Genomic DNA, 14989 nt, shown 5'->3' with positions numbered 1-14989 from the left:
AGGTGGCAACGACCTCTAGAAAATATAATTGTAGCCCACACCTTGATATGGCCTTCAGGCCTTGGGTGTCAGGCAACTTGCTTAAAAAAAAAAAAAAAAAAAAAAAAAAGCTGTTGATAGTATAAAACATTATGAGAAACATCTTTCAAACCATGCAATTTATGACAAACAGTTTCAAACGCTTTTCATAGACCAACTCGACCGATCCAAGGCAATGTGTTCCTTTAACTAAATGTAGGGCAACTTTAATAAGTACCTACCTCTTCCGTACTTCTTGCCTGCGAGATAAACTCCGTAGAGAATCGTTCCATATTCACCTCTAGTTCATTATACAACACTTTGAACTCAATCTCGATCTCACCAAGTCGTCTGATTTCATCACAGAGCGTAAACGCCCGATCCACTGGGTCGTTGCTCGCTCTGGCTACGTATGCTTCGCTCGCGAGACCTTTGTATATCTCCATGGTGCTGACGGATCGCTGGAAACTGTCTGTGGAAGCGGTGTTAACGGCCGCGTCGCAGGCTAATGGGATGCGTGCACCAGCTTCTAGGAGGAGCTGTATGAATTATGAAAATATAATAAATAATAATAATAATTAATAAATACCTTGGACGGTTTCAAGTCTCTGATTGCTATAAAGACGGCTTTGGAAAAATAGCAAATAAGTGGCCACTAAATTAGCATACATTGTGTAAACCTTGCAACGTATCACATGCTTATTTATATCCATGTTAGTTTCATTGCAACTTCGCGCACTTGCGCGTACGCGCGACCTGCGCTGAAACTGTATCAATTTTGAGTGCGCGCGCGTAACAGGTGCGCACGTATAAACTGACGCTGAGCTCATGTGCGCGTTTTAATGCACAAAGAACAGCTTTCGTCCAATCATTTGCCTCCTTTGACTCCAGTGAAGGCGCTGAACAGATCATTGTTTAAAAGAGTCACTGGTCTCAAAGATCAGTAATGTGATTAACGCACGAAAGAGATGGGAACCATCAAAAGTTCAAATATGGCGTCTGAATAATAATAATAATAATAAAATTTTAAAAAAAATGAACATACCTCTAGAAGTACCGCCGAGAGAAAAGTCACAAAATTTGGACAATTTTAGCCGTTTAATTTGCTAAAAAAGGTATTTATTAATGGGAATAACAGTGTTCGTACCCGGTCTTCACTGCGTGGTAATGACCTTGGTTGGTGGCTGGCGCTGTTAACGGACCTCGCCTCCGGCTTGGTCTGTTACCACGCAGTGAAGACCGGGTACTCGCACTGTTATTCCCTAATTACAACATTTATAGAGAGCTAAATCAAATTTTTCTAAGCGCTTATAACCAGATTGACAAAACAGATTGGTTTTAAGTTGAGATTTGAAAGTGTCCGATGAAAGAGCTGCTTGAATGTGGGTGGGTAGCTGGTTCCAAAGTGTTGGAGCTATGACTGAAAAGGCCCGATCGCCATAGCGTGTCATGGTCGGTTTTCCGGGGAAAGTTGGAAATGGGCAATTAAAGAAGAGCAAAGGCGTCAGGTAGCTGATGAAAGTGAAGCAGAACGAAGGGCTATGAGGTCTTGGAGATATACCGGTGTGGCGGTCTCAGCGCTCCGGCAGTCTCAGAGCTCCGGGTGACATCACCGGGGATTTCGGCACGCAGTAATCAAGGTCTCAGATCTCTGGCGTGCCAAGCTCTCCGGGATGACGTAGCATGCTTTCGTTGCGTCAGTCTCCGGTGCTCTGCATGCATGCTGCGCTGACCTCCCCCGCCCCCCACCCTCCTACCGCCACGAATAATTCTTCGAGACCTGTTTTGTTATCGTACGAGTGCTTTTTGCGAGGGGCAACCCAAAACCCTTTTCTGGCTTTCAGAAGAACCTTCTTTGTAATTCCCACTCGTCAAATACTCATTACATGATTACTTTTTTCACAATAATTACTGTCGCATATGCTCCACTCTTTTACCACAAAATATGGGCGCCGCCATGACAGCTACGAGAGTAGACGTGTGGACAAGTCGTTTATGGTCCCACGCGGTGAGATAGTTGAGTTGCAGCGAACTGCTGGTTGCGCGACTACTACGAGCTGCCTGGAGACGGGCAGCGCAGTAGTTGCGCAACCAGCAGTTTGCGCGCGGAAAGCACCACCGCAACTCAAACTATCTTACCGCGTAGGACCATAAACGACTTGTCCACAAGTCTACTACGAGAGTGCACTCGGCACGGCGCTAAAATCAACTACTTTCGCTTGGTGTGCGCAGGCACGGCACGACGTAATACTACCGTATTTGGTAATCTGGAGCTCTGAGTATCTCCGAGACCGCCACACCGGAGCCAAATTATAAACAGCTTTATACGAAAGAAGAAGAATTTTGAAGTGGATGCCTTGGTGAATTGGAAGCCAATGAAGAGAGCGAATGATGGGTGTTATGTGTTCTGATTTTTTCGTAAGGGTGACTAATCTGGCAGCGGAATTTTGTCTTCTTTGTAGAGGAGCGAGATGAGTGTTTTGAAGACCTGCCAGTAACCCATTGCAGTAGTCCACATGGAAAGAAACAAAAGCATGTACAATGCGCTCGGTGGTCGCTTACCAAGATACTTTCTAATTTTCCCAATTTTACATATCCCCCATGAAGCTGAGCGGCAGATATTTTTGATGTGTTTAATATAAAAATAAATATAAAATCGGCCTCAGCAGTACTTCAAATTGTAAGCAAATACAATATGGGGGGGGGGATGTTAGTTCACCCCAAAGAACTTCTCAAAAACAAATGAACACATATTAACAATAAATGTGGATTCTGATATAGCGCTCATGTTCGCCACTCAGTGACGCTCAAGGGGCTTTAACATTCAGTATTTTCCTGTGAGGTATTTAAGGGACAAATCGTATGTTTGAACTATGAGATCTAATGTACTCCTTTTACATAGCACTATGTAAACGTGTACAAGGTGCTCTGGCGCAATGTGCTACCAATCAAACCAGGAACACCGGGGCAAATTCCTTCTCTCTTCGACAAATGCACTGGGTTCATTTATGTGCGTTGAATAACAGACAAGACCAATGGCTTTACGTCCCATTCAAAAGGACGAAGCATAGTGGTTAAGTGTCTTGCATTTAGGACACAGGTGTTATGACTGGGACTCGAACCCACACTCTGCTGATCAGAAACATCTGGAAATGAGTGGCTCTGCCCATGCTTCCTGCGAATGCGAATGCGATTTCGATACGAATGTTGACGTCACAAATTCCCAATGAAATTCGCACTGAGTTGAGTTGCGCTCAACTCTCTTGCAAATATCGCAGCGAAAGAGGAGTTGTGACGTCAAATTCACATCAAATTTGCATCGCATTCACAATTGCAGGAAGTATCAACCAGGCTTTAGCTGGGAATCGAACAAAGAACACAGTGGTGAGAGGCAAGTGCTTTACACACAAGTCCCTCCCCCAGGGGTGAGAGACATTATTACTGCAACAAACAAGTCTGAAAATTCGATACAAACTCAAAGATGTTGAAATTACATGTATGGCATTTCTACCGTTTGGTAACCCCTTGGGTTATATGTAGATTTCAAGGAGCTTTTGGAAACAGTATCCAAAGCAACTAGAGAAGTAGACTAATGAGCAGGATTTTTCTATTTGTGAAAAAAAAAAGTATTGCCTGATTTTCTTCACCAGGCCGACATAAAAAAGTCTGACTAATCTCATCCCTGCTCCCCCAACCCTTCTAGCCGAGTGGAGAAATCTGTCTTACCTTCACCTTCTGGAAATTATTTCTTTGAGCAGCGAGAATGATTGGATTGATGTATGGATGGAAGTCATCATTGGAACAACGGCAGTCAATAATTTGTCCACCCTCTGCATAATCCTTTAAAAACAAATTCGTATATCGATTTTGAAATAATTTGGAGTTAAGGGTTTGGGTACTTTTGATATGACACAAAACACAAAGTGTCCACAGATTTACATCCGACTAAAGGACCAGTCTCACTGCAGCGATAACAATAAGGATACTGCAAATTGAACGCATTCTATTGGTTGAATTGCTCCACGCATAGTATGCTCACGCTCATTCAACCAAGTAAATGTGTTCTCTTTGCGTCGTCATCGTTATCGTTTTCATTATCGCTGCAGTGTGACTGGGTCATTCAATCGATTTAATGGTGGTAGAAATCTTCCCTAAAAATTATATTTTCTGAGGTGCTGTAGTTTTTCGAGAAATGACGTGAATTTCACAAAACTAACATTTCATCTTAGTAAGTCGAAATTAATTTCAGCATGTTCAACAGATTTACTCTCCTGAAACATTGCTATGTGAATTTCACGTTTTTTTCTCAAAAACTTGACATCTTATGAAGCTGAAACTTCTTCAAGTAAATTATATTACACACATGTACATCTCCATTCACAGTGGGTAGGTATTAATGTCTTGGCCAAAAACAATTTTAAGTTATCAAAACCTTTTAAGGGCACTGGACACTCACTTGGTGTATCACAACACATGCACAAAGTAACAAACCTGTGAAAATTTGAACTCAAGTGGTCATCGAAGTTGCAAGAGAACAACAAAAGAAAAAACTTCCTTGTTGGACAATTTTGTGCTTTCAGATGCCTTATAAAAGGCTAAGAGAAGTCCTTTTCATAATTGAGTGAGAAATTGCCTCTTTCTCAAAAACGTTACTTTAGAGGGAGCAGTTTCTCACAATGTTTTCAACAGCTCTCCATTGCTCATTCCAAAGTAAATTGTTTATGCTAACAATTATTTTATAATTATTGGCCTACCGTTATTTCCCCAAACCCAAGCTGTGGTAGTGTCAGCAGCAGGGTGAGGGTTCGAATCCTGGTCATGGCACTTGAGTAAGGCACATAAATACCACTCTTTAACTTGTCCACTTTTTGGATGACATGTGACCAAATTAAAGCCAGTGGACACTTTCGGTATACAGTATTGTCTAAGGCCCACACTTCGTGTATCACAACTTATATATAAAATAACAAACCTGTGAAAATTTAGGCTCAACCGGTCATCGGAGTGGGGAGAAAATAATGGGAAAACCCACTCTTGTTTCCGCGCGTTTCGCCGTGTCATGACATGTGTTTAAAATAAATCCGTAATTCTCGCTAACGAGAATTTATATTGTTTTAATGTTTTCTCAAAAAGTAAGCATTTCATGAAACAATATTTCAAGAGAAGTCTTTCACCACTACCTTCTGTAAACCCTGTAAATTATTTGTAAATCTGTGAACTTTTTTTTTTTTTCTGTACCGATAGTGTATAATGGCTTTAATTTAAACCTTTCTGCAAATTTCCAATTTAGAACAAAATAAAAACTCCATTGTTGCACAACGTTGTGTGCTTTCAGAAACTCAATAAAAGGCTTCCCAAGGGTAAACAATTCAGAAATCAGACCAGATAAGCGACAGAAGTTTGAAAGCTTATTCAATTAACAAATTTACATACCATTGACTTGTTAGCAACATCGCACAGAATCCTGACAGCTTCCCCGAAGTCGTGCTCCACAGCTCTCAAGAGGGCGTCCTTTATTTGGACCTTGTGTTCAAGAAGCGGGTATATAACAGCTGTGGAAAAAATAAATACTAAATACATGAAATAATGATTCACCAGAAGGAACGAAAACGCTGTTTGAATAGTTACATGAAGAATAGTTGATTTCGAAATCAAATTCATGGAAAATTACTTCTTTCTCAAAAACTACGTTACTTCAGAGGGAGCCATTTCTCACAATGTTTTATACTATCAACTCTCCATTGCTTACCAAGTAAGTTTGTATGCTAACAGTTGTTTTGAGTAGTTACTAATAGTGTCCAGTGCCTTTAAATCCAGTATTAAAGTATTTCAGTTCACATGAGTTGATAGATTTTACAATCTAACGAAATCCCAACAATTTCAAGTGTATTTTCAGTTTGCAGTAAAGTAAGATAACCCCACGCTTTGCTGTGTAAATTTGGTCTTTAAGATTCATCACTTTTCTTGCTATTTATTCTACATGTACCTTCTGCACCTTATACACACCCAGCTGGTTGGGTAGTGCACATTACAACTTTACAAGTCTATTAGACTTTGGAGTTCGGGAGACTTGGTTGTAAAGAGAACTGTCCTGCTACCTGGGAGGGAGGGAGGTGGGAAGGTAGGAAATTGGGTGGTACTACTTAGTCATGTTAGTACTTAGTCATGTTAGTACTTAGTCATGTTAGTACTTAGTCATGTTAGTTAGTCATCGAGGGGACTTCACTATCGCAGAGTGCTCTTTAACTATTGGTCTGAACGTTTTGACTAGCCTGCTTTAGTCATCGTCTGGGCCCAATTTCATAGAGCTGCTAAGCACAGGCAAAAATTGCTCAGCATGAAATTTATTCCTTAATAAAAACAGGATTACCAACCATGTTTCCACGTGATTTTCAGGATTTATAAGCAAACAACAGCTGAAACAAAAAAAAAAAAAAAAAAAAAAAAAAAAATGAAAAAAAACCCCAGGATTACCAACCAACTTTCCATTTGTTGCATAGCACAAAAAATGGAAAGTTGGTTGGTAATCCTGGGTTTTTTTTTCAGTTTTTTTTTGTTTTTGTTTTTTTCATGGTAAGCAAATTTGTGTGCTTAGCATGTACACATAGGTAAATTTGGCCCAGGAGACTGAAGAGTTTATACATGTAGGGAATCAGAGATTTCAGTGTAAAGCTGACAGCTTTGTAGGGCCCAGACTCTAACCCTCAGCACTAATCTGAGTACACAGTTGGTTGGTCTAGATTGGTATTTACCCTAGAGTTATACAAGAACTAGAGGGCGCACTGGCCTATATACGTGACCCGGGAGCGCGCAGGCGGCCATTTTCTAAGTTGAACAAACAGGCATTGCTTAGTGTAGCGCTCATAAACACAAACTCCAACGTGTGTTTCTTATTCAGCGCACGTACAGAATGGCGCGCAATCTCCTTTACGGTTCCGTCGCGTTTGTGCAAGCAGCTTTACCAGTGCGCCCTCTAGTTCTTATATTATAACTCTATGGTATTTACCCTACTCCCTACATGGGCAAGGTGGGGGTCAATTTACTTTTGTCAGAACTGAACACGCAAACCGAAAGCAGCCCCAGCTCTGTTGTACCAGGGGACGATTTCGTCCAGCACTTTTGTATCTATAGACGATGTGACCTATGTTTACATTCAAATCGCCCTCTGTTGACAAAACACTGTACACGTCATGTTTTGCCGGGCACGCGTAGTCATGGTAAGATTGCGTGTACTTTTCTAGCTGGCTGCCAAAACACAAAGGTTTTGCCTGGCGGTATGCGCGCGAATCATGAATGGTTTTAAAGTGACATCAGAGGTCACATCGTCTACATGTACATGTATACATGCCAACATTGAGTAGCAAATCCTGTTTTTGGAGAAGCAACATGCTGTGAAGCATTTTGCTCAGCTATAAAAGGGAAATCGTTCCCTGCATACCTTCTACAACACTGCACAGTCATTTACTCACCCAGGTTTCCATTTGCTATCGCTATGTGTAGTGCAGAGCGTCCATTGGCATCGACGCTGTCTATATCCATGTTATGTTTGGCACTGTTCTCTAGACTGTCCTTGATGCCCTTGACGTCTCCAGTTCGGGCGGCTAAGAAATACCTTTTTCGGGCAACCACTGGTGGCAATGTCTCCTCCATGATGTCTTGTATCTGTGAATAAGAAATGACAAAAAATAGTTGCCCTGAATTTGATACTTCTCAAACATGACAAAAGCGGTGGACAGAGCTGTACATGTAGCTAGACCAATTTGAGTTGAGCCATTTTTGCTGATCGATCCAGTAGGCTCCGCCCAAGAAGCACGTGTGAGCAAGAACACATGGGGTTCTCCAATGCCTTTCTGCACAACTCTGCCGCGCGCGCCAAGATACACGCACGCATGACGGACCTTATTTGTCGGACCTTTGTTGCATTGTAATTGGTCAATACGCAATGGGGCGGAGCTTAATGGATTGGTCTATTGTGTTACGGGGCCATGCAACAAATTGAATGGCCTTTTGACTGTGTTCTTTCTCTGCGACATTTACTTAGTTGTATCTCAGATCATCAATGCACAGTGGACTATATTTTGAAAACTGTACTGGGCGGCACAAAGGATTTTGCTCAGAGTGCTGGGCAAAAATTGTAGGTACTGGGCAGGCCCGCCCAGCACCACCCACCGTGGCTACCACTGGATGACATCGCAATAATTTTGCAATAATATCGCAAAAGGCCTTGATTTCCACAGGGCCTTGATGCCCTTTTAAAAGTTTTGATGGAATTTGCGATTTACCAAATGGAAGTGCCCCTTGCTGAATGGAAATGGCCTTACATCTCACTCAGAATAAAAACAAATCTTTGAAGTGAGTGGCACCGACAGCAGAAAGGTTTCTGTATGGCGCCACCACTTTTTTATTCGATATGGTATCTAACTTACCTCAATGACGTATCCCTGTTTGTAAAACTGAGTGAAAAAGTGGTGGCGCCATACGGAAAGTTACCCCTGACAGCACCTAGCCCGTATATATACTCACTGCATATTTTTTTTTTTATCAGTCTGTTTTTGTTGTGTGTTTTTTTATACTACAACATACTGTCATCAAGTTTGTTAAAGAAGTTCAATGAAAAAGTGCTAGTGCAGAAATGACACTGACAGTGCTATACATGGTGTCATGGGTTTCTGATAGTGATAGTATAACACTACAGGAAAATTGTTTACAATCAAAAACTAATTAAAAAAAAAAAAAAAAAATTAACAAGAAACTTGCACTTCATCATGTGTTTAAATCAATTCAATTCACTTTATTTCCAAATCCAAACAATTAAACAAAACAATAAGCAGTGAATGAAGAACTATGTTTTACAAGCAAATGGAATAATGATAATACATGAAGTAGGCCCTAATACTATAATACTACATTTACAAGCAAAGGCAAAATATAAATTACGGAAAACAAGCAAAAAAACATACAGAGCACAAGGTGATGGAGTTGGAGGGGGCCCATAAAAAGCAAAGCTTGTCGAGTATGGACCCCCCCTAACGAAAGCAATAAAGCATAACAATTAGTTTACAAAAGGAAACAAACACAATACAATACGTAGGCGCTAAAAAAATACTAAGCAATAATTAAGAGATGAACATGAAACAGATAAGCAAAACAAAAACCCCAAAACACAAAAAACAAGGACAAACTTTACATCAATAATTTAACAGGATGACAAGTAAGGTGCGTAAATAGATTCATTTAAATTAAATTAATACTCATTAGAGAACAAAAAACAAAAAAATGGAAAACCAGAATTAGGCAACAAGACTATAAAAATAATGTGAATAGGTGAATACAGGACATAATAGAACTAGGCGCAATTATTAAGGAGGAACTGTTTAAGCTTACTTTTAAACATACTCAAGGAAGTGGCATTAGTGAGAGGAGTGTTCAAAGAGTTCCAGAGTTTAGGACCTTGGTATTTAATACTATTGTTCCAGAGTTTAGGACCTTGGTATTTAATACTATTGTTCCAGAGTTTAGGACCTTGGTATTTAATACTATTGTTCCAGAGTTTAGGACCTTGGTATTTAATACTATTGTTCCAGAGTTTAGGACCTTGGTATTTAATACTATTGTTCCAGAGTTTAGGACCTTGGTATTTAATACTATTGTTCCAGAGTTTAGGACCTTGGTATTTAATACTATTGTTCCAGAGTTTAGGACCTTGGTATTTAATACTATTGTTCCAGAGTTCAGGACCTTGGTATTTAATACTATTGTTCCAGAGTTCAGGACCTTGGTATTTAATACTATTGTTCCAGAGTTTAGGACCTTGGTATTTAATACTATTGTTCCAGAGTTTAGGACCTTGGTATTTAATACTATTGTTCCAGAGTTTAGGACCTTGGTATTTAATACTATTGTTCCAGAGTTTAGGACCTTGGTATTTAATACTATTGTTCCAGAGTTTAGGACCTTGGTATTTAATACTATTGTGAGAAAGAAGGGTCTTGGTAAATGGAATGTGATAGTGGGAAGCTTGATGGGTACAATGAGTATGGATGGACTGATTATGGGTGAAAATGGAAGCAAGGCAGGAGGGTAAACAGTTGTGAGCCAGTTGGAACATGAATGTACCCAGATGAAAAGAATAGATGTCATTCAATTTCAGAGACCGGTACTTGGTGAATAGGGGATCAGTGTGAGCAAGATAAGACGAATTGCTAACAACACGAATGGCCCTTTTTTGTAAAAGGAACAGTCTATTTAACACAGAATGAGACGCATTACCCCAAGCTAAAATACCATAATTAATGTGAGATAAGACAAGGGTGTTATACAAGGTTATTAAAATATACTCAGGGAGATAAAACTTAAGTCTATTGATGACACCAACATTTCTAGAAATAGCTTTACACAGAGAGTCAACATGTGGTTTCCAGGAAAGCTTGTGATCTATGTGCAAGCCAAGAAATTTTGTACAGTCAACTTGATTAATCTTAATACCATCAATATAAATATCTCTAGGTAAAACATTAGACACATTACTAAAAAGCATACAGTTGGTTTTTTTAATGTTTAAAGACAGTTTGTTAGATTTGATCCAATTACTTACAAAAGCAAGTTCTGAGTTAACTGTGTCTAAGTGAGAATGACTACAAAATAAATTAGAGTCATCAGCAAATAGGATGAAGGAGAGGACATCTGAGGATTTAGCAATATCATTGATATAGATCAGGAAGAGAAGTGGTCCCAGAATAGAGCCCTGAGGAACACCACATGTAATTGAGCGGGTGGTGGATGAGTGTCCCCCCACAGTGACATACTGCTTTCTGTTGGAAAGGTAGCTTGTAAACCACTCTAGGGATCTTCCTCGAATACCGTAATGATTGAGTTTTTGAAGCAAAATGCTATGGTCAAGAGTATCGAAGGCTTTCGAAAAATCGAGGAAAATCCCTAAAGTGTGTTCAGATTGTCAATTGCAGTGACGACTTTGTCAATCAGGTGGATGACTGCGTGGGTAGTAGAATGTTTGGCCCGAAAACCAAACTGGAAGTTCGAAAGAATATCATGTTTCTGGAGAAAGCCAGAGATGCGAGTGTACGCCAGTCTTTCAAGAATTTTGGAAAAGCATGCAAGGACAGAAATGGGCCGGTAACTTGAGACCTGGTCGACAGCTCCATTTTTATGTAAAGGCGTCACTTTAGGAATTTTCATAGCGTCAGGAAAAATTCCAAGAGAGAAAGACTGGTTCACAATGAAAGTGAGTGGACTGACAATAGCAGGAATGACTCTTTTGCTGACAAAGGCGTTGATTGAATCTGAGCCTGAACTTTTTTTGTTGGCCAGGTTAGCTACAACATCACAAACCTCCTCTGTGGTGACCGGATCAAGGAAAATGGAGTGGGGATTTGGAATACCGAGATAGCTCATGAAGTTAGAGTTGCACGGAGGGATTTTACTGGCTAGGCTTGGGCCAATGTTGGCAAAGTAATTGTTGAAGTGCTCGGAGATAGAAGAAGAGTTCTCAGTGTAGATACCATTGTGAGTAATGCCGGAAATCTTTTGCTGGGAGACATCTTTGTTGATAACAGTGTTAATTAGTTTCCAGGTGTTCTTTTTCTCCCTTTCAAACTGATTGAAGAAGTAGTTTTTCTTGGCGGATCTAAGGACACTGGTGAGGATGTTCTTTTTCTTAGTGTAGGCAAGGTGGTTGGTTGAGTTCCGCTAAGAAAGAAATTTATGGTACAATCTAGTAGATTGATTGACTGGAGGAGAGAATTAGTGATCCAAGGTGGTTTAGGAATGTGTTTGGTGTTGTGCCTTTTGGTAGACATGGGAATATTGGCGTGATGAATGTTGTTGAAGATAGTCATAAGATTATCAAAAGCAATGTTAGGATTATCAGTTTCGTAAACTGGAGACCAATCTGCTGATTGCAGATGCCGGTGTAAATTACCAAGGCTGGCATCAGTGTAGACATATGATTTAGCAGGATGGAAACGAGAGGGATGACTGTCAGAGAAAAGTATTGATGTGAAGATGGGTAAGTGATCAGATATGTCAGAAATCAGAATTTGAGACTTAGGGAGTGGGAGTATGTTTGTGAATATGTTGTCAATTAAAGTGGCAGAAGTTTTGGCAATTCTGGCGGGTTTATCAATGAGGGGTAAAAAGGAATGAGAGAAGATCATGTCAAGAAAACCTTGAGCAGCAACACAGGTATCATAATCAAGAAGATTTATGTTGAAGTCACCTGTAAGTAGGCATCTAGTGTTTTACCTGGCTAGCTGAGCAATTGCATTCTGGAAGATAGACATGAAATCATTGTGTGGTGCTTGAGGAGGCTTGTATATGACACCAATAACAACATTTCTTGAAGGAGTTTTCACCTCAATGAAGAGAGATTCGGCAGAGTCAGAGGTTGTTGACAGGTCATCCCTTATAATGAAGTGAATGCTGGAGTGGATATATAAGGCAACACCCCCACCTACTCTATGTAACCTGTTCCTGGTGACGAGTTGGTATCCAAGTAGCTGGAACACATCAGGAGAAGAGCTCTTGAGCCAAGTTTCAGAAAGAACAATAACTGAGAACTCCGGGAGTGATTGAATGGTATCTCTCAAAGGTTGTCAAAGTTTTTGGAGAGGCTCCTGATGTTAAAATGGATGATGGTTAAGTTACGATCAGGACTGATAGCATCGCTGGTGAAATCCTCTTGTGTGGAGTAGACACAGTCATTGATGATCGGCGAGGGATTGTTAGAGTCAAAGTTGGAAGGAATAACCAAAGTAGGCGTACATGGTGGCTGGGGGCCCCTACTGTCGGGTACAGTGTGAGAATGGACCAAGGGTACAGGGCCATTGTAGTCATCAATTACTGCTTGGAAATCACAGCTATCAAGTGAGTTGAAAGGCAAAGAATAGGATAAGCAAGCCTCACAAAGCCATGATTGGTCAGAGTTGGACAATACCATAGAGTCATTCACAGACAAACTAGTACATTTTAAGTGGACCCAATTATCACATACATCACAAAGTATACACTTCTGGTTTACCTTAACAGGACAAGTACATACATTACAGGGAAATTTAATAATAATAATAATAATAACTGTATTTATAACGCGCCTTTTTGCCAAAGGATACAAAGCGCCAGGTATTATTACTGCAAGGAGTGGGGGCGATTTCTGAGATAATATAAGACCTAATCCTTAAGCACAATGTAATGGTTTACAAGGTGCTGTGGCGCAATATGCTGCCAATCCAGCCAGGAACACCGGGGCGAACCCCTTCTCTTTTCGACAAGTGCACTGGGTTCTTTTACATGCGTTTAAACAACACATGGGACCAACGGCTTTACGTCCCATCCGAAGGACGAAGCAATGGTTAAATGTGTCTTGCTTAAGGACACAGGTGTCACGGCTGGGGATTCGAACCCACACTCTGCTGATCAGAAACACCAGAGTTTGAATTCGGTGCTCTTAAATTTAGTAGGCATAGAAAACAATTACAAACAATCAAAAACATTTAGGACAAAGTAATGTAAGCAAAATAATACAAAAGCAACAGCATGAATGAAATGCAAAATCAGTGACAAGAAGCAAACAAAAATAAATGAGGGGCGGATGGCAAACAAAATAATATATACACCGGTTTAACTTAATACAAAATGAAGAACATGAAGCAACTAATAAAAGTAGTACATGTATGAATGATAAACAGATCATGCGAGGTAGCACAGTTCATGAAGATGATTACAGTTCATGCGAGGTAAATGTGGAGGCATGTGGCAAGCAGGCACTGGTGACGAGCATGATCGAGCAATGGATACAACTCACCACATTTACAGCTTATCAAGGTCCTGGATAGATGTTACTGTTACCTTACGGTTATTTGCCAGCAGGCAAGTCACACGACCGTCGATTGTCCAAGCACTGATGGTCTTTGGGCTGTCTTGGGCTGCTTTGAGAAGAGACATACGGGTCGGGGTGAGGCTTTCAGACAAGGAGAGGCCGGAACCTTTCAGCAGGCGTTTGGTACGAAAGGCAGCTTCCCTCTTAGCGTAGCTGATGAATTTGATAATAACTGGCCGAGATCGTCGTTGACCACAATGGCTGACATTGTGATTAAGATTCGGCTTGCCGATTCGATGAGCAGGATCAATGTCTGACGACTGAAGGTGTGAGTCAGGAAGCAGATGATTGAGGCGATCGACGGAAGTTCCCTTGCTGTCAGCGTGGCTCTCATCCAGACCGTGTAAAAGCAAACAATTACAGCGACTGTACTGCTCGAGGTCATCAAGCTTCTTGAGCATGTCGTTGTTGGTGTTCTTAAGGGAGGAACATTGATTCTCCAAAGAGGTGATTGTTGTGGCTTGAACATCACTGTCCATTTGTAAGGATTCATACACCTCCTGCTTCACTTCAGATGACATTGAAGAGGAAAGCTTGGCAATGAATAAATCTGAGTTAATCAGCTTACTTGTGATCGTGGCTATGATGTGGTCGTCTGACAGTAGCTTTATCACAAGAGCATCAGCAACAGCGGCTATTAAAGGCTGTAATATAGCGTAGCATCAGATGATAATAGATTTGTTAGGCTAGTTCTTAGTTGATCGTCCAAGGCAGCATCGTGGGCAGGATTGACGGCAGGATTTACCGTCCGTGGCTGTAGGTTTTGGTGTCACACAGGCGCCGCCATCTTTGTTTGTGGTAATCATGGTAGTAGTAGAGCCTTGTCCTTGGCCAGTACGAGAACTTGATCGTAGATTTTTCTCGGATCGTGTTTCACTCATGGTAATCAACAGTCTAGTAGTGGCATAAGATGTTTGGTAAGGACCTGGAAGGCTTTAGGATGATCAAGCTGCCTTGAAGACGAAATTATTTGAAATTTACCGGCGCAATGTTGTGCGGGAGTCACCCACACGTCTTCATAGATAAAGGGCACCCTCTCCATTCACTATTGATTAACTTACTACACTGCAACCTGGA

At 40.8% G+C, this 14989-nt stretch overlaps 1 protein-coding gene and 1 pseudogene across 1 annotated transcript; both read right to left on the bottom strand.

Moving 5' to 3' along the window:
* The window catches only part of LOC117301812, a 41132-nt pseudogene extending 27290 nt beyond the window's left edge, over window positions 1–13842 (bottom strand).
* Window positions 7560–14989, bottom strand: LOC117301631. Its single transcript, XM_033785651.1, has 2 exons — window positions 13838–14989; window positions 7560–7680 (listed from the first exon to the last, which is right to left on the bottom strand). Exon 1 carries the CDS (start codon window positions 14431–14433, stop codon window positions 13843–13845), a length of 591 nt encoding a protein of 196 aa, XP_033641542.1. The 5' UTR covers window positions 14434–14989; the 3' UTR covers window positions 7560–7680; window positions 13838–13842.

The sequence above is a fragment of the Asterias rubens genome, chromosome 17 (genome assembly GCF_902459465.1).
Source record: "Asterias rubens chromosome 17, eAstRub1.3, whole genome shotgun sequence".
In the NCBI taxonomy this organism is placed as follows: domain Eukaryota; kingdom Metazoa; phylum Echinodermata; class Asteroidea; order Forcipulatida; family Asteriidae; genus Asterias; species Asterias rubens.
Note: the sequence above shows the minus strand (reverse complement) of the source record. Positions and strands in the feature narration are given on the sequence as shown.